At 40.7% G+C, this 20,256-nt stretch overlaps 1 protein-coding gene across 5 annotated transcripts in view; it reads right to left on the reverse strand.

Annotated features, from left to right (window-relative positions):
- Nucleotides 1–20,256, reverse strand: part of vps13c (vacuolar protein sorting 13 homolog C) — a 275,727-nt gene that overhangs the window by 94,939 nt on the left and 160,532 nt on the right. For all 5 annotated transcript variants that reach the window (XM_048520896.1, XM_048520895.1, XM_048520894.1 and 2 more), the window contains 7 exons: nt 14,423–14,576; nt 13,660–13,793; nt 8,954–9,123; nt 8,227–8,459; nt 4,852–5,084; nt 4,306–4,398; nt 3,689–4,054 (listed from right to left, as the gene is read on the reverse strand). In XM_048520896.1, the coding sequence (XP_048376853.1) occupies nt 3,689–4,054; nt 4,306–4,398; nt 4,852–5,084; nt 8,227–8,459; nt 8,954–9,123; nt 13,660–13,793; nt 14,423–14,576 (1,383 nt within the window). The remainder of the gene's footprint in view (nt 1–3,688; nt 4,055–4,305; nt 4,399–4,851; nt 5,085–8,226; nt 8,460–8,953; nt 9,124–13,659; nt 13,794–14,422; nt 14,577–20,256) is intronic.

Genomic DNA, 20,256 nt, shown 5'->3' on the forward strand with positions numbered 1-20,256 from the left:
CAGCAGTTTTCAGTGGTTTGAATCTTACTGGCATTTATTGTTTTATTCATTAATAAGCTACCAGCTCATTTTGAAGTTGCTTGTTTGTACATCATGGATTTTTCTAATTCTAAAAGTTTTCACCTGTTGTTATCCGGTATATTTTCTCCTCCTCAACATGCTGTAATAACTACTCAGAGTCTTCAACTTTCTTTCCACTTGATTTGTTTTCCTGCTACCTCAGTGCTCATTTGGCTCCTTCTACATCCTGCTTGAGTTCTTTCCCTACGGCATAGTTGCTGGAATTTATTTCTGAAAGGTCTCTGATTCATGTTCTGCATCTCTTCAGCACGTGCTGTGCATCTGCTGCTGCTTTTGCAGTTCATCTGGTTCCTTGCTCTCACTTACAGCTCATTCATTTTTAAGTGCTGAGCAGAGATATCTCCCAAAGACTTCTTTATCACAGAGATGTATTCTCCAGTTTCTATTTATCCAGAGCTCGTTGCCCCACCTTTTCTGCTAGAATTTTACTTTATCTGGTCACAGCAGAGAACTGAGATTTTAGCTCCATTCATTCAGAAGAAAATGAAGTGCTCCATTCTTCAATATTCAGTTCTGCAGATGTTATTAATAGTGAGCTACAGTTTTAGTTGTGTTTCTGACGTCTGATTGATTCCATTGATTGGGACTAGTGATGTCAGGTAGCTCTCATGCATGCTACTGCTGTTCCAGCAGTGTCTACGAAGGAGAACATTTATGACAGCACACTCCAGACGAACTTGTTATTGCAGATGTGCAGGCATATCAATGCTTCCATGGAATCAGTGAATCACTGTGTGCCAGAAGCCATACATTTGTAAATATCATCATGGATTCCTATGTCAAGGGGCAGAGCTGAGTATTGTGGCCATCACTAAAGAGAGGGTGCTGTGAAAGCAAACAGGTCTGAAGGTGCATAAATCACCCAGGCCAGATGAACTACACCCCAAAGTTCTGAAGGAGTTAATGAGAACATCGTTGTGCAGACAGTGACAATCTTTCAGGAATCACTGGAGTTAGGGGAGGCCCATAATGGCTAATATACCATCACTGTTGAGGTGGTGGTGGTGGTGTGGGGGGGGGGGGGGGGGGGGGGGGGGGGGGAGAGAAGGCAGTAGAAGATGGAAAATTGTAGGCCAGTTAGCCTGACCGCAATCGCCAGTAATATTTTCGAATATTTTATTAAGGATGAGGATGCAAAGTAGTTTGGAAGTGCATGGTAAATTAGGGCTGGGTCAGCACAGTTTTCTCAAGGGATCAGTCAAGATTTGTCAAAGTAACAAGCAAATTCGACAAAGCACAGCCAGTAGACATGATCTATTCAGATTTCCAAAATGCCGTGAACAAGGCGCCGCTGAGGAGGCTATTAAAGAAGATAAAATCCCATGTGTTAAGGGCAAAGTATTGGCATGGATAGAAGACTGACTGACTGGCAGAAGGCAGCGAGTGGGATAAAGGGACTCTTCAGGATGACAACGCACAAGTAGAGTTCTGCAGGAGTCAGGGTTGGGACTGCAATTATTCACAATCTGGATGAAGAAAGTGAGGGCATTGTTGCTAAGCTTGCAGATGCCAGGTAATCTTGAGAAAGCAGGTTGGCTGCAGAAGGACTTAGAATGAGTAGAATAGTGGGCAAAAAAGACAGCAGATGGAATACCATGTGGCAAAGTCCAAGGCTGTGCACTTGGGCAGGAAGAATACAGGCGTAGACTAACTGGGGTAAGGCTTTGAAAATATGAAGCACAAAGGGACGGAAGGGTCCTTGTTCAGGCTACTCTTAAGGTTAAACAAATTCAGTTGGCAGTTAGTAAATCAAATGCAATGGTTTCAAGACGACAAGAATACAAGAACTGGGAATGTGCTGCTGAGGCTGAATAACGCTCTGGTTAGACTACTTGTGTAATATTGCGGGCAGTTTTGAGCCCCACATCCAATGAAGGATGTGCTGGTCTTGGTGGGGTCCGGGCAAGGTTTGCAAGAATGATCCCAGGAATGAAGGGCTTGTCATGTGAGGAGTAGCTGAGGATCCTGGGTCTATAGTCAATTGAATTTAAAAGGGTGAGGGGCATCTCATTGAAGCTTACAGGGCACGGAGGGGCCTGGACAGACTGAATGTACACGTTTGCACAAGGAGAGACAAGGACCTGAGAACACAGGATCAGAACGAAGGGACGACCTTTTAAAATTGAGATGAGAGGGAATTCCTTCAGCCAGAGTGTGGAACTCATGGCCACAGAAAGCTGTGGAAGCCAAGTTACTGGATGCATTTAAGACAAAGATAGATAGATTCTTGATTAATAAGGGAATCAAAAGGTTACAGGAGGAAGGCAAGAGAATAGGATTGAGAAATCTATCAGCCATCGTCAAATGGCGGAGCAGACTCATTGGAGCAAATGGTCTAATTCTGCTCCTATGTGCCATGACCTTATGGTGTGTGGGTACACGTTCTTCAGGATTTGCAGGGGTAATATAGTGGCATTTGCCTCTGTCAATCTTCACAATAATGAATATTAGTGGTTTTCGAAAGACAAAAATTTTGTATTTTTGTATTCACTTTGGATGGTTTGAACCCACCCACTAGACCGATCGTGTGAAACCAGTTTCCACGACATATATAGTCAGATCTGGGTCCTTACTCACTTCAGTATTTGCTTCTAGAAAGACACCAGGTGATTTTTATTCTTGTGTGCAAAGTCTATTTGGTCAGTCTACAGCTCTTTGTAGTTGCATGTGTCTTTGGGCTAGTATATGGTCCCTGAATTTTCTGCTATTTTACCTGCCAATGTATTGAACTTTTGGACAAGACTTCTTTTTTGAAAAAAAATGATTGGTTGATTATCTGACTTTTAGGTACTAATGCACCGACTGGTGAAAGATTCCCTGTGAGAAGCCCTAGAATGTCAAATCATTTACGGTGCTAAGGAAGATTCAGAGGGAGAAACAGCAAAGGCAATCTAATTATCTCCTCTGGTTATATTCCAGCCTGGGGACACGAGACAAAAGACGCATCTTTGTTTACTACTCCAGGAATATACAAACAGCAGCTAAAAACCAACTGCAACTCCTGAATTGTGCATGTTCGTGGACAAGCAAGTGGTGAAGCTTGAGGACAGGTTTTGAATGCTCCTACACTGTAGATAAAAAAAGGATGTCAGTCCTGTGAGCCAGCCACCATTGAAAGGGAATAAAAAGGAAAACAATAATTTCAGCTGACCTACAAAGTCAAACATCTCAAAATCATCTGCTTCCCTACCAGCATCATTGCTGTTCCTCTTCCAAAACAATGAGAGTACAATGGCTGTGAAGCACTGAGATGTACCAAAGTTGTGAATGACAAAGTGTTAAATACACTTTTTTCTTTTATTCTCATTTAGATCAAGAGGTATATTGCACTGCTAACTATACATTAATACTGCTCTTAGATATAAAACAAGATTAACAGCTCGCCAGGCAACATCAGAGGAGCAGGAATGGGCCCTGACCTGAAATATCAGTTTTCCTGCTCCCTTGGTGCTGCCTGGCCTGCTGTGTTCCTCCAGCGCAACACTGTGTTATCTTTGACTCCAGCATTGTCTCCAGTTCTTACTATCTCTCAACATAAACAGCGCAGCTTGTTGTAGTTACAAAAACATTATGTATCTTATAAAAAGAACAGATTAGCAGAAAATACCTCAAGGGTCATGTCTGAATCAACACTGACAAAAGACGTCCAATTTTCAACTCTTCCAGAAAACGTTGACTCAGTCAGAAGTAAAGGAATCGTGCAGTGACCGTGTCCACATTCAAGAGTAACTTGAATTAACGAAATGTCTATTTGGAAGCACTCCCCTGTCCTCTCCCGCTTTTCTTCCGTGAAAGTCTCTGTTGCTTCACTGGCCATATCAACTCCCAGAAACCAATAATTGCAATTGAAGACATCCTTGACAGCCCAGAGGTCAGTCACATTATCATTCACTTGCTGGATTTCCATTTCCTGCACTTTGGGAGTCATCGCAGACATGATTGTCATCACCGTATTTAAAATAATTGGGGAAACCTTCAAACAAAAGACAGTCAATTTACAAGACATTGTACAGAACAGTAAGATAATTAATCATTCAATGGTTTAAGTTCAATTGTTGCAAGTATCTTTCTTTGAAGAAACAGACATACGATAAATCACAACTATTACACTAGGGAGCCAAAAATAGTGTGCTTTGTGTATCATTCCCAGTGCAGGAGAGTAAAGAAAGTAGTGCTCCCATGACTCATACCTGTGCATACCAAAATTCGAGGACATGGTCTTACCTTTACAATTATCTCTTCTACCTTAAGACAGATATTTTGTGGCGCAGATGAAGGCTCAAAGAAGTCAAAGAACAATGAGCAAGGCTGCAACACCTGAAAATATATAGTACACACCAACAGTTAATAATGAAGGTTTTATCTTGGGTAGTTTACAAAATGGCTAGATTAAGTATTGAAGAGTCAATAATATTAAAGAAATTAAATGTACAAAAAGAAGTATAAAACAAAAGAGCTGCAAGCCTGTTCCTTTTTTCCCCCGATCATTATATCCTCTGGCAGAACATTGGTCAACATTTTCTGCACTGTACACTATCATAAAACAATCATTTCCAAGCTTCTCAAAGACTATGTTTTATTCCATGTTGCTGGATTTAACAGCCAACAATAACTAACATATAGAAACAGAGGTAGGGTAGTGCCTTGAACACATTCACCAAAAATGGCACAAAGGTGGTCAGCAAGGGATGCTTCTGATTTGGCAATGGCATCAATATGAGATTTCTACAAGTACAAAGAATAATGGATGCCCAAACATGCTGTTCCTACCGTGGTTATATTTGTTCCTCTCTTCTCTCGGAGGAAAGGACATGCTAGAACCTTTAGGTCACTGACAAGGGCGATCATCTTACGGGACTGCTTTTCACAGATGAACGAGAAGTCACAGTGGAATGAAGCAACAAGTGCAGGGGCATCTGCTTTTGACAGGTTTGCCACAAACACAACTTCAGGATTCATCACCAGTACTTTCACATTAATTTTCTCTTTTGGGGTGTCTACAGCTGGAACAAAATAAAACCAAGTTAAGTCAAACTGCAAGCACGAAATATGACCAAGAAATATCCACATGGACAGACAGCACAAAATTTCCATTGCGTAGTCTTAATTTGCAAAACAAAATAATTCTATTCATTTATTTCAACAGGAATTCACAAAAAATCTGAAAATATGTCAGGGTGCGTTTCAAAGTTGTTATGAAAGTTAGTTCCAAGAACAGTTGGACAGATTTGCTATAACAATGTACAGATTTCTAGTAATTGGATTGGTACAATAAACTTCATGCTGTTATGAATTCCAAGTGACAGGAGCTTAAAACTAGAGAACAGTCTGATGTTTGGTACCTTGGTTTTCTTTGGGTTATAAGAATCAGAATCCCTATAGTATTTAAGTAGGTCATTCGGCCCATCAGGTCCACAACGACCCTCCAAACAGTGTCCCACCCAGACCCACTCTCCACTCAATTGCTGTAACCCTGCATTCCCACGTTAATCCACCCAGCCTGCATATCCCTGGACATTATGGACAAATACCCATGGTCAATCTACAAGGCCTTCACATCTGTAGGAAGAAACCACAGCACCCAGAGCAAACCCATGCAGACACAGGGAGAATGTGCAAACTCCATAGAGCCAGTCACCAGAGGGTGGAATTGAATCCAATCGAAAACAATGCGTTCACTTATATCTTTTAGGGAAGGAAATCGATCATCACTGTCCAAGCTTATATGCAACACCAGCCCCATGGGCAATATGATTTTCCCTCACAGCACCTCAAGATGGACTGACAAGCTATTCTGATATTTTAGAAGGGAAGTCAATATTATTTTCTCAAAAGCAGTAAAATCTGGCCTAATCGGTAATGCCATAATCTCTTGAATCAGAAGAAAAAGCATGAGAGCAAACTCTAATCTATTCAGTTTCTGTTCTGTATCTACACCAGTTGAATTTGGAAAGTTAAACACTTCTACAGAATTGAAAAAGACAACCGATTTGAATGGTCTAACTAATTATTTTGAATGCAATTTCTCGATGTAAAGCTGCTTAAGCAGCTTACAACCTACACAGCTCATGTGGAGACTTTGGGATTGCTGAGCAGTGATAGCTGGCCTGACAACTAATCGTAGATCTATATTCTTTCCTAGAAAGGTTTATAGCCTTAATGGTGCATTAAACTTGAACACTACTGTAGTGGCTGCAACAAGGTCAGACAAGTAGGCTTCTAAATACGAGTTCCTTGATTGGGACGGTTAATCTGATCTAATTAGGGAGCCCTGGCTGACATGATATAAACAGGAGCATCACAGGCTCAGTTCACTCAGAGCTGGCTGTGAGGAAGCTGGATCAATGTCAAGGACACTCCATGTGTACATCAAGGGTGACTTGGTGAGGGTTGCCAGCATCCATGGAATTATTTCATGCACCGCCTCCAAGTGGCCTTCGAAGTCACTCACTGTCCTGAGTTTAAAGAATATCGCCTATCAAACTACAACACGTGGACTACAACAGTTGAAGAAGACAGCTCACGACTACCTTCTCAAGCGCAACCAGGAACAGGAAATATGCGCTGGCCAGCTAGTAACATCCATATTCCATAACTGAATAAAAAGAATATAAAATATGCACGTCGTCAAACTTAGAAGCTTCTTTTTAAATATGACTAATTCTTGCGTCTATAGCTAAAGTGAGAGAAACAGCAGCATTATTGGATCAGCCAATGGAAAGTGAGCATTGTTTGGCACAGTGCCCCAAAATCCAATACAAATAGCATCAAATAAAATGCCTTTCCTTAAAGAACATTTATTGGACGTTTATTTTGAATGGATCATTTAAATACAAGCATAGTCAGACATTTACAGCAAACAACAGCTGACTTACATGCTCAATGCTTGCCCATGTTACCAAAAGCAGGTCAACAAAGCTGTAAACTTCATGACCTAGTTCCTGACATCAGCCATTTTTTGCCACCCCCACAAGACAGAAAGCCAATTAGGGTGTTAACAGACAGTGGGTACTTGAATCCAAGTAGAATTTTTCAATCGGATTCTAATTTCCTGACTTAGGCAGGCCGCTCAACATCCTGAGGGGAAGTACTTAGTGGAAAGCTAGGATATCGTCATTCCAGCAAGTTGCTTTTTCTATTTTCTAATTCAATTTTTGAAAGTTGCTGGAAGGGAAACCTTCATGTTAAAGCGCACTTAGTAACTCACCAGTCATTGCAGTCAGTTGCTCCTGTGAAGTTGGAAGGTACCTGATAAGCCAACCAGCCTCAAGAGTTTGCCTGCGGCCCGTAACGGGGCAGGGAACACATTTCCTTGTCAATTAACAGCATCTTGGTAAAAATCCCAACAAGCGACCATTTCCCATTCCTCCCATTTCCCCAGGGGCAATTCCAGATCTGGAAACCGTGCTTGCTCATCTTTCCTGCCCCCTTACAGCTAATAACTCAGCCTTTTGTGTTGATGTAGGAATGCATCTACATGGAGCTACTGGGCTATTATGGACCTTTTTATATCTGGAATGAAAAATATAGTGGATAAATCAGCTTCTTAACTAGTTAACCAACTATCAGCATAATCCTCAATTCCCTTCTCTTTGATGTACTTCAATGACCTCTTAAATACAGATCCAGAAGTTCAAGAATGTTGCATAACAACCTGGTACCACTGATTCCCCAAATGAAGCGAATGACCTATTGTGGCACTAGTGTGCAATAGCAAATAGCTTAAAAGTTGTACAATCTGGTTGGATGCATTCTCATTTGCAGACAAATAAAGTGAGACAGAATTTACAGTGCAAACTCACAATGTCCTTTTAGGTTTGTGGCAGTTACTAAAAATCCAGAATCTTGTACTTTTTCTCTTTGGATTAACATTTTTTCCCAAAAATAATCATTGAGTATTTAATGCCAATACTGTGCATTGTGACACCACAACGTAATTTTTAATTCAAAATAGTTTCTAAGAAAAGTCAGCTCCTGAGATAATACATACTACTACTCCTTCAAATTTTCAGTAATTATTTACTACAGAACAGCTAAGCAATCCATGTGCCACTTTGTTCAGGAGCAAATTTTGTTTGAAAAGAAAGAAATATAATAGTTTTTATTTAAAAAAAGACTTGGGATGCACAAACAAGCTATACTAACCACTGCTAGGGAAAGCCTTTCCAGTTTGCTTTGGATATAACTGGACAGATTTGTCAGCTGATTTTTCGGGCATAGCTTTGATGAAGAAATCTGCCACATTCAGCAAGAAATCCACACTGGCACAAAGGTATAAATGTTCCAGCACAGTAGTGATATATGTCTCATCCTTCATCTGGTTGTACCGCAACTCAATCATGACCTTTTCCTGAGCACCTTGTTTCTTTTCAATCATTCTGCAGTGAAAGCAAACATTCTGATCATATAAAAACATTATTCATGCAGTAAATTATTTGTGAATCCAATGCTGGATAATTTATAAGTGAGAAGAATAAAGAAAAAGGAAACAGATACATGCGAATTCTTTTCAAAAGGGGAATGAAGTGAGAAAATTCAAAAATAGAGAAAAGTAGAAACAGACACACATAATAAGTAGCACTCTCAAGAAGGAGAGCGCAAAGAGAAGCCATCAAAAAACTAAATAGGCACCAAGTGAAAACAAGCAATTTTCAAGTTCATATAAATTTGAATTTTTAATGTTTACACCAGTTACAGGAATAAAGTTACTCCAGTACCTAATTTATATGGTTATTTAACATAATACTGCTTGGAAGTGATGTTAGATGAGCTCAATTTCCCTGTACCCCATGTCATAATATCTGAAAGCAAACAAAATAAATCGATGACAATGGCATGAGAGGAACTAAAGAGAGAATTCTTTCATTCTAACCTCTGTGTAACTTTTTCAATTCCTTCTCTTAGGTCATCCAGTGTACACGTGGTGAGGTTCATGTCAAAAACTATCGAACCATCTGTGAACATCATCCCCGAAGCTGTGGTGAGATGTAACCTGAACTCCCCGAGGCATGATCTTTCTTGACGCTGCAGATGGTCAATGGGCTGCAATATGCAAAATTCACAACACGATTCTACAGGCATGATTGGAGTAGCATTCTGAACAAAATTATCTACACAGATTGAAAGGTTTAAACAAAATGCTGCAGATGCTGGAAATCTCAAATTAGAATAACGATGTTAGACAAATTCAGCTCATCAGGCAGTATCTGTGGAGAGAAGCATTTCACACAGATGACCTATCAGAATGAAGAGAAAGGGGTGCAAGAGCTTTTCGGCTACATTTTTGGGGACACCACCACCAAGTGGTGCAATGCAGGAACACAATTTTACAGCCAGCAGTCATCACCAGCCAGCGCATGCACTGCTGTCATTTTACTGCCTGGACGAGGATGTGCATCATTGTGAGGGAACAGGCACAGCTTCAGCATTCACGACTCCCAGCTTTGGGAAGGGCCCCTCCCAGTGAATTGTGGAAACTGAAGAGGACCAAATAATGACGCAGCAGTGAAGGTGGGGTAAACACAATAACGAGTGACATCCCGGATGTCCTACAAAACAAACACCATAGGGGAGAGGAGCTCTGCTCTGTCCCCTCCATTATCCTTGTCCCTAGTTTGGTGACGACACGGCTGACCTGTGCACAGGCATCGTTTTGAGGCGTTGGATAATCACTCGAGTTTTTAAGCCTGTTGAAGTTGGAAGGGGTAGAATTAACAAACGACAGGGTCTGAGATAGGCTGGGTGCCAGGAGGGATTAAATAACAAATATTTCATTATGGAACAAACATAAAGAGTGGGAATGAATTTAAAAGTGTACTGAACCAAGAAGAAGCAAAGGTGAGAACTGAAACTTGTTCAACTCAATTGAGTTCAAGAAACTGCAGAACGGTACAAGAAAAGATGGTGTTGTTCCTCCAGTTTGGGTGAAGATTCACTGGAGCACCATTAGGCCAAAGATGGAAAGGTCAGCATGGGAGCAGCATGGAGAGCTGAAAGATTCAAATTTCTGGCTCACTGCAAGAAAATGAAGTACTGCACAAAATGCAAACAACAGATGATGATGTGCAATGGGAGAAAGTGGAATCCACAGAATTGTAAACAGAACATCAAGCAATTGTTTTATCATCCCTGTACATCAATGTTAACTCTCAAACATTTGTGATTACGTAGCATCTTTCCAAAGCAAAGGATGTCCAACACTGCTTCATAGCCAGCCAAATGGCTTTGAAATACAGTCACCATTATAAAGGCTGAAAATAGGGTAGTCAATTTCATACACCAGTTCATCTGCTCCAAGTTAGCCTTTCAGGTTTGCAACGTTTCATCAAAACAATTCCTAGTTCTGATGATAAGTCTCAGATTAGAAACACTAACTTGGTTCTTTGGCACAGAAGCAACCTGTCTGCTCAGCATTTCTGATTTCTTTCTTTCTTTGTATGTCAGATTTCTAGCAAATTCAATATTTTGCTTTTGCATCTGCTTTGTGTCTTGGTCGAAAACTAAATATCAACCAGGGCACGAGAACTCCCCTGCTCTGCTGAAAATGGTGCCGTAAGATCATATGGCCACAAGGGGGAAAACTGAGTCTCTACTCAATTTCTTACACAAAAGACAGTATTTCCAAAAGTGCAGCACTCTCCAACTGGCATACTTAACTACTGTACTGATAAGAAGAAAACTGAAAGTTCTGGGAATGCTGGAAATCTGAAATAAAATAATTAATTTTGGAAAGATTCAGGAGGGCTGGAGAGAAAACAAAGCTAATGTGTCAAGTATAATATGACTCTTTTGAACTGCATATTTAACATGGAATTGTAGAAAATAATGTCAGCGCTCAAATTGGTCAACAGTTGCACACTCAAATTACAATAGCGGACAAAAAGTGTACACAAACTGTTACTTTGCCCAAAGAATTTTAGAATACTTAAGTGTCAACTTATAAATAGCCAAACTCAATGAAACGACAAGCGTTAAGGTTCACTACATGGGATTTTTCAAATGCCTATCATTTCACTTGAATGGCACAATTCAGATTGCATTAAACCTCTCAAAACAAGGTCTTTAGACCCTCAGCATCGAACCACAGGCACATAATCTCGCAGAACTTGAGCTTGTTGAAAAAAGGCACTAGGCAAAGCTTTTCATCCTGAGGAAATTACGCCAACGTAAAAGGGAAAACAATTCTTTTGATAGAGCACAAAATGGAAGTGCTGAGTGGTGAGAAAGGGAACTATGACAGATGGAGACATTGACACTGAGAATGCAGTCATTTGGTGATTGACAGTTGCCTGCCAATTCTTTTTTTAAATTTGAATGGTCACCCTTGGAATATGAATCGGAATGGTTGAGACCCTTTTTTTAAAGAATTTCAAATAGTCACAACATGAGTCCAAATTATTTTCTGCCAGCGAAGATCGCGACATGGTCCCAGCAAACGCAAACGCAAACGCAGTGCACTACAAGCCCAAGTGACAATCCTAAATGGTTTTCCAGCATAATTTGTAACACGCAAAAATTATTCAGCAGTTTTTAATCCAACTATGAAATCGCATCCAGCATTCAATTATTTTGAGTTTTGCATGCATAGTTGGCTGAGTACGGTTAGTACCTCGATTTTTGCAAACAAGCAAAGGGATAACCGTTGGATAGGATCCCTAAGTCTTTCGCAAGTGCAGCCTATATATCTAGCATTACCCTGAAATGCTATTCATTTAACACATCACTGATTTTATGCAATAGGCAGAGCATCGGCCTTAAGGGTACCCTTCTGTTAGCAGCAAACACTCCTTGTGTTGCTACACTATTGGTATTTCATGTCAAACTGTCCCAATGAGTACATGAAAAGCTTCAACAACCTGTCCTTTATCCTGCAATATCCAGCATTTATTCAGGATTAATCAATTTGAACAGATAGCGCTATACTGGCCTAATTTCAGATTCGTTGCCAATTTTGAAGGATTTTCGTAGTGTCATGACCCTAACAGACATGCTCGCTGGAAAATGAACCCCAACCTTCCACAAACTGACCCAAATATATAACTGCCAATTAAACATGGCTCATTTGCCTGCATTTGACCACTAGCTATGGTCAAAGCCTTGTGAAAATGAAGCATTACGTTTGCAGTTATAGGCTGAGTATTTTCTGTTATCAGCAATCATTCTAGCCTTCAAATCAAATTGACTAATGATGACTAAATGATCACCATCATTTATAGTGCAATTATACTGCACCGTTAAAATAATGAAAGCCTTCCTAGAGGAATTCACAGGAAAACAATATCAGACATGGAGCCAAACAGGTGTACACCACTTCAGCTGGGTAACACAAAGTGTGTCTTAGTAGAGTCAAGGAAGGTCAAGGCCAATAATTAAAACACAGCTACCAACAGTTAACATTGAAGATGCACACGGCAGCAGAATTAGTGCACTGGGATCAGCGTTGTACGGTTGGAGGAAGATACAAAAAAATGGTACGACATCATCATCGTGGAAATTAAAGGCAAAAATGAAAACCTTAAAATTGAGGAATTGCCAGATAAAATCCAACACTGCGATAACTACCATATTTTGGAGTGGATGGAATATCTCGTTGAAAATATTTATATTATACATTTAAAAATCAAAACGATTGATTGATTGTTAAAGTGTAGAAACATGAATCTACTTACAAAAACTACTTCTTGAAAATATTTTAATATTAACAACCCTATCTAGACTAGCATTAACCTTTGAGTAAGGATAAGATGACGACGACCAAGAATGGAGCCTCAACTAAATAAGTTACTTGAAAAAAATAATTATTTAACAGGTTGACAGTCGCATGACTATGACCTTCCCATTGCTTCTCACTTTAATTCTCCCCTTATTCTCACACTCACGTCTGTGTCTTTGGCTTGTTGCCATGTTCCAGTAAAACTCAATGGAAGCTTGAGGAATAGCATCTCACATTCCTAGGCACCTTAAAGCCTTTCAGATTTGAAATGGAGTTAACCAATTTCGTTCTGTGAAATCTACTCGATTCAATTTTTGGTCACTCAGAACTGCTTTATTATTCTGCCTCACTCTGGATCAATGCCTTGTTTCTTGGCTACAGTCACTACAATTTGCCTTTGGTTCCATGGCTTTTTAGTTAATCTCTCCTACCTTCTGTCCTATCCCAGACCTTCCCTTGTACACTTTATCCAGTCCCTCCATTCTACGCAATTACAGCTCTACCTCTACCTAGTGCTTTAGTCGACTTGATTAGATTAGATTAGATTCCCTACAGCGTGGAAACAGGCCCCTCGGCCCAACAAGTCCACACCGCCCCTTGAAGCGTCCCACCCAGACCCACCCCCTATAACCCACACACTTGAGTCATTAACCTGCTCCACAGAGCCTCAGATGTTTTTTTCCAAAACTGTTTTTGATCTCCAGCATCTACAATGCTCTTTTGTTTTAATTTTCTGCTCATGTTTTATAAAAATATTCTTGCAGACAGCATTCTTGATACACAAGTCTTGATTCTCTAGACAAATATGGACAGATTTTAAAAGGGGAACTATTTTCAACTACGGATGAAGCAAACATGCTACGTACTTGTTTGAGGCCTTCAGTATACAACAGAATCGAAAGTGATTCAAACGTGAAATCGAACTTGAGCGTCTCATAAGGCTCAGGTTTACGTTCGGATTCTACACGAGTCACATCACCTGCTTTCACTTGTGGATAGCCTGCAAAACGATGTACGGGATTCAGTGAATTAAACTTATTGATTAAAACCGCTGTGATAAATCATAACACATAACAGCTTATAATCAAACCATGCAACAAGCTTCATTTAATTCTGCTACTTTCAGGAGGGAGTATTTCCATCCATTTACTGGAATCCCAGCCCAATTGTGCGTTGGATTGATTCGCTCTGCATTGTTCTTGTCTGTACACCAGTGCATGTGCTCTTATATTGTTCTGCAAAGGCAAAGTCAGCAGGGCGGCTGGCCAAATGAGCAGAACAGTGGCAAAGAGAATTTAATCCAGAAAGTATAAGATTATCTCTTTTGGGTGCTCTAAAACAGTGAACGGTTCTGGTTGGTCAGTGCGTTACCAAGGAGATACAAAGTTTGGCTGTCTGCACGACCCCTTTTTATTTTGAAAAAGGTGTAATGCACATCCAAATTCCTTTTGCCTTCATAAACCAAGATCCGGAGTATTAACGTATGCAGCTTCCAGCTCACACAAACAGACTACACTACGGGTCCAGCTGATGATTTTACATTGGCTTCCAGTGAAATTTGTGTAATAATCTTTCATTCACCAGCACAGATGAGAAGCAATGTGTCAACTTCTCCAAAGGATCAAGTACCTTGGCAAAGATTGGCTCCAGAAGCAACAGTTTTGTCTGTTATTTTGTCAGTGTCTTTTGGGTCTACCGCAGCATCCTTGTCACTTGCAGCCTCGCCAAAGTTTTCCAGCAGGATTTTTAGAAGGATTGTCACATCATCTTGACTAACTGTAATCTGCAAACAAGGTGCAACAAAGAAAACCAAGCATCAATACGCTGTTTATTCCTAAATTTTCCGTTCTTCATATCATTATTGAGTTCTCACCATTGAGGAGTCAATAGCCAGTAAGAAAGAGAGGGCAGCATGAGCTAAAATGTCCCCATCTCACACTGCTGCAACAGCTTGAGTGCAAAGATCTACAATTCAACAAGGAATGACAAATGACCAGGAATGCAAGCACTCAGGACATTCCGTTAAGTAGCATCATGTTCAAACACGCTAATGTAAACAACCAATTATGAACAACTGAATTTATGAACAGTGTCATTTATGGCTTTCTGAATGTAAATGTTAAGAATACACCTGGATTCTTTATCAACCTATCTCAAGTTTTCTCTCAAAAATAAAGGCAAGATTTTTAAAAAAGAAAAGTTAAAAAGTAAGAGGCCTTACTGGTTACAGACAAAGGGAGCCCAGATGTACAAATGGTCATGAGACGCAAGCACATAAGAGAGAGATTCCACAGCTTTGCAGTGCAAGGTTATGGAATATTTTGAAGAAAAAACCGACAACTTTACACTTACATGTTTTGAGGGCTAGAACCATTGCACATCAGCGAGGTCAGAGGCAATGAATGGACAAAAATTCCAATAGTATAAGCCAAGATGGAATAACTCTACAGAGGCCAGTATCCCATCACCAAATCACTATGTACAGATGCACAGTACATGGACTCTGACCAGCTAGCTCAGTCAGCCCCGAGTGAGGAGAATCCCTGAGACTCCTGCTTATAGTTTTTTTAAAAATATTTATTTTTTAAACAATTTATTCAGAGATGTTATTACAAACCTCTGGCGCAGGCAGGACTGCAACTTAGGTCTCTCAGATGAGGGGCAGGGGCACTACCTCTCCATTACAACAGGGTCTAGACCCGTTTGCGTGTCAGCCAGGGCTCCCTGACTGGACCTGGTTTCAGGCCCAATCAGGGAACAGGATTCCCCTTTACCAACCTCATTTCATTCTTTACACAAGGTCAAAGGGTTCATCAATATGGAGTTTTTGATGAGTGGAAGAAAAGCTAACAATAGCGCACTGAATAAACTGAGTCATTAAACGTGGGTTGGGATTACAGTCACAAAGATGGCAGAACTAGGCAATTTTGCTGACTAACAATAAGCCTCCTGGGGTACCTATTGCTAAGTATCTTTCAAAAAACTGGATTTATTATTTATCAGTCAATCATTTAACAGGAACATCTTTCACTTGTTTTCAAAACTCTGATCTACTTCTTCAAACTCCTCTTGACTGAATATATCCCAGCTATTTTCCCAGCCAGAATTTGTCACTTGGGCAAAAGTGGGTTGATTAAAAAATTCATGCTGCCTTTCCTTAATGGCACCTCACGTTTAAATAAACTGCATGGTTTTTTTTGGCAAGGTGACCAGAGTTGATGAGGGCATTGCTGTTAATGTGGCGGACGTAGCCTTCCAAATGGCACTTGATAAATGTCACAACACGAGCAAAGTCATAGCCCATGGAATAAAAGGGACAAAAGCCACACTGAACCAAAATTGGCTGAAATACAGTCAACAGTCATGATGAACAGCTGCTTTGTTAACCTGAAAGAAGGTTTCCAGCAGAGTACTTCCAGGGGTCAGTGTTAAAATCCTTGCTGTTCCTCATATCAATTAATGATCTAAATGCATAAGATTTTAATCACAGAATTCACAGATGACACAAAACGTTTAAAAAGGTATTGTTAAGGTGGTTAGTGTAGAGCATCAAATAGGCAAAAGCCAGCTCATGGAATTGACAGACAAATAGATAGTGACATGAAGTGCGGAGATCTATGATGCGATGCATTTTGGTTGAGAGAATGTGAAGGGACAATATAAAGGGTACTACGCTAAAAATAGGTTAAAGATCAGGGGTCCTGTTTTTATATGTGCATAAAATCACTGAAGGTGGCATGACAGGTTGAGGAAGTGGTTAATAGAGCCTCTGGTATCATGGGCTTTACAACTAGGGACATCAATTAGCAAAGCAAGAAGGGTAAACCTGCATAAAAGCTCAACTGGAGTACTCAGACCAACCAAAGCGATGCAATTTGAGGGGGGTTAAGGCATTGAAACAAAAAACGTGCATGCTGAAACAATTTACAATAATAGTTTCAGGATGAGAAAATTTAGCTGTGTGGACAAACTAGGACTGTTCTTCTGGGAGAAGAAAACAAAGGACAAGTTTTCTTTTCAAGACAGAAAAATCAGAAATCACAATGGAAACAAGCCAGCTGGAAGGGTGAGGTACAATGGCTTGAATGGCCTCGTCATTCTTAATTATTCCCACATCCTTCACGAGCACCACAACATCATATTTAGAAGCTACCAGTTTAGTACAGGCTGGTTTATCTAAATACTTGTTAAGAGTTAAAACACGGCAGGTATTAATAAATGCAGAACAATTCATTTACAGGAATGAAGGTCAGCTCCTACCAACTTTCAAATGCTCTGTATACAAAGGGTTAATACTATTACAGACACGGTTTAAATTTGTGACACAGAAATACAGGAAGTTTCAAATATTATGTTCAAGTAAATCCGTACAGATGACTTCAGGTATTAGCGCTGTCTAAATTGGGGCAGCACGGTGGCTCAGTGGTTAGCACTGCTGCCTCACAGCGCCAAGGACCCAGGTTCGAATCCAGCCTCGGGTGACTGTGTGAAGTCTGCACATGTGGGTTTCCTCCCACAGTCCAAAGATGTGCAGGTTCAGTGGATTGGCTGTGCTATATTGCCCAAAATGTTCAGGGTGGTGTAGATTAGGTGGGTTATAGGGGGATGGGTCTGGGCGGGTGCTCCGAGGTTCTGTGTGGGCTTGTTGGGCCGAGGGGCCTGTTTCCACACTGTAGGGATTCTTTGATCATGATTCTAAATTAAGGACTAAAACATGAACAGCTAATGGATTCAGGTGCTCAAACGATGAAGAAATAATTATCATTCTGCAGTTCACTTAAGCAAGTAAAAAGAATAACTAAATTTGTAGTCAAACTGATATCACAATAATCATGGAATCCCAGTGTGGAAGTAGGCTATTCAGCCCATCAATTCCACACTGACCCTCTGAACAGCATCTCACCCAGACCGTATCCCTGCAACTCTGCATTTCCCTTGGCTAATCCACCCAGCCTCACATCCTTGGACACTATGGGCAATTTAGCACAGCCAATCCATCTCATCCACACATCTTTGAACTGTGGGAGGAAACACACAGACACAGGGAGAACGCAAACTCCACACAAACAGTCACCCCACTGAGGGTGGAATTGAATCCAGGTCCCTTGCACTGAGAGGCAGCAATGTTAATCACTGAGCCACAATACTGCACAAAATACCAGGCTTACTGAGGCAAAATGTATCCAAATAATATGGTGAAGCATATTGTGAAGTATATTGCCTGAGAAACAGCTGGACAGTAGTTTCAAGTACACAACTGGGACTCATTTTCTAGCCACAAACATCCACTGAGTTGCAATTTTACTTCTTGTTTCATTGGGAGGTTTTCACTTTTCCACTTAAAGCACATGTACAATAAATCATTGCTATGATATCAGGGTGCCATTGTTTGGTCTGTTCTAATATAAAAGATCATCTTAAATTGAGAATTCCAACCAAATCAATACAGCATCAGCATTGACTAAAGCAAATCTCGATCGTAAAACTGATCGATTCTAGTCTACTTACCCACAAGTTTCATTACATTTATTGCTACATTCTATATCAAAACATTTCCAAGTTATTTTCACAATTAAATAATACCACAGAAGCAGGTCATTGGACCATAAAGTTTATGTTCATTTTTTCCAATGAACAAGCTAATCTATGACTCTGACAGGAGTTGAATCAGTCGATAAATTCTTCTTACAGGGAAATAGAAGTTGGCCTGAAAATGAGCAACATTAAAATATGGAGAGCGATTGCTTTCATCTAACTCGCCACGTCAATGTAGTCACATTTGTGATATTTGACCCAAATCCTTCTAAACTCTTCCTATTCGTGTACCCTTCCAGGTACCTTTTAAATATTGTCATTGCACCAGCCTCCACACTTCCTCTCGCAGCTCATTCCAGACACGCATGAAAAAGTTGTCCATTAGGTCCCTTTTAAATCTTTCCCCTCTCACCTTAAGCTAATGCCCTCTAGTATTGGACTCCCCGACCCTGGGGAAAAGACCTTGGCTACTCACCCTATCCAGGCTCATGATTTGATAAATTTCTATAAGGTCTGCTCTTAGCCTTTGACACTACAGCGAAATATAGCTAGAGCCTCTTCAACCTCTCCCTACAGCTCAAACCTGACAATCCAGGCAACATCTTTATCAATCTTTTCTGAATGCTCTCAACTTACACAACATCCTTCCTATTGCAGGCAGACCAGAACTGAACAGTATTCCAAAAGTGGCCGAACCAATGTTCTGTGCAGCCACAACAAGACCTCCCAACTCCAGTACTCCATGCACTGACTAATGAAGGAAGGCATACCAAATGCCTTCTTCACTGCCCTGTCTACCTGCGACTCCGTTTTCAAGGAAATACAAACCTGCACCCCAAGGTCTCTTGATTCAGGAACACTCGCCAACACCTTACCATTAAGTGGACAAGTCCTGCCCTGGTTTGCCTTACCAAAACGCAACACTTCACATTTATCTAAATTGAACTCCACCTGCAACTCCTCAGCCCACCTGATCAAAGTGCCATTGTACTTTAAGGAAGCCTTCTTCAGTGTCCACTACACCACCAATTTTGGTGTCATCTGCAAACTTACTAACCATCCCTTCTATGTTCACAGCTAAACAAATTAGATAAATGACAAAATGGAGTGGGCCCAGTACCAATCCTTGTGTCACAGGCCTCCAGTCTGAAAAGCAACCCTCCACCACCCTTTGTCTCCTACCTTCAAGCCAGTTCTGCATCCAAATGGCTAGTTCTCCCTCTATTCCCGGTTACCTAGCCTTGCTAACCAGTGAACCATGCAGAACCACACGGAGTGCCTTACTGACGTGCATGTAGACCATGTCCACCACTCTGCCATCATCAATCCTCTTTGTTACTTCTTCAAAAAACTCAAATTATTGAGACACGACTTGCTATGCACAAAGCCATGCTGACTATCCCTAATATTTCCATGTCAATCCGATCCCTCACAAACCCCTCCAACACCTTGCCCACCACCAATGTCAGGCTCACGGGTCTACAGTTCCCTGGCTTTTTCTTACCACTTTTCTTAACGGTGGCACTACGTTAGTCAACCTTTCGTCCTCAAATACCTCACCTCTGGCTATCGATGATGATACAAAAATCTCAGCAAGGGGCCCAGCAATCACTTCCCTTGCTTCCCTCAGAGTTCTAATGAAAACAGGTCCTCGAGATTTATCCACCTTCAAGATGTCCAGCACCACCTCCTCTGTAATATGGACATTTTTCAACATGTAATTTTATTTCCCAAGTGCTCTAGCACAGTAACTGTCATGGGACAATGACTTACTTAGCTTTATTTATCATGTAAATCCAAGCATAAAAACCAAACCTAACATTTCAAGTTACAACTCTTTCGTCAGCTTTTTCTTTTGTGATTAAAGGTCAGTAATCACTTCCCTCACCATAGATGCCAACTGACCTACACTGCATTTTGAGCTTTCC

The sequence above is a fragment of the Stegostoma tigrinum genome, chromosome 36 (genome assembly GCF_030684315.1).
Source record: "Stegostoma tigrinum isolate sSteTig4 chromosome 36, sSteTig4.hap1, whole genome shotgun sequence".
Classification (NCBI taxonomy): Eukaryota; Metazoa; Chordata; class Chondrichthyes; order Orectolobiformes; family Stegostomatidae; genus Stegostoma; species Stegostoma tigrinum.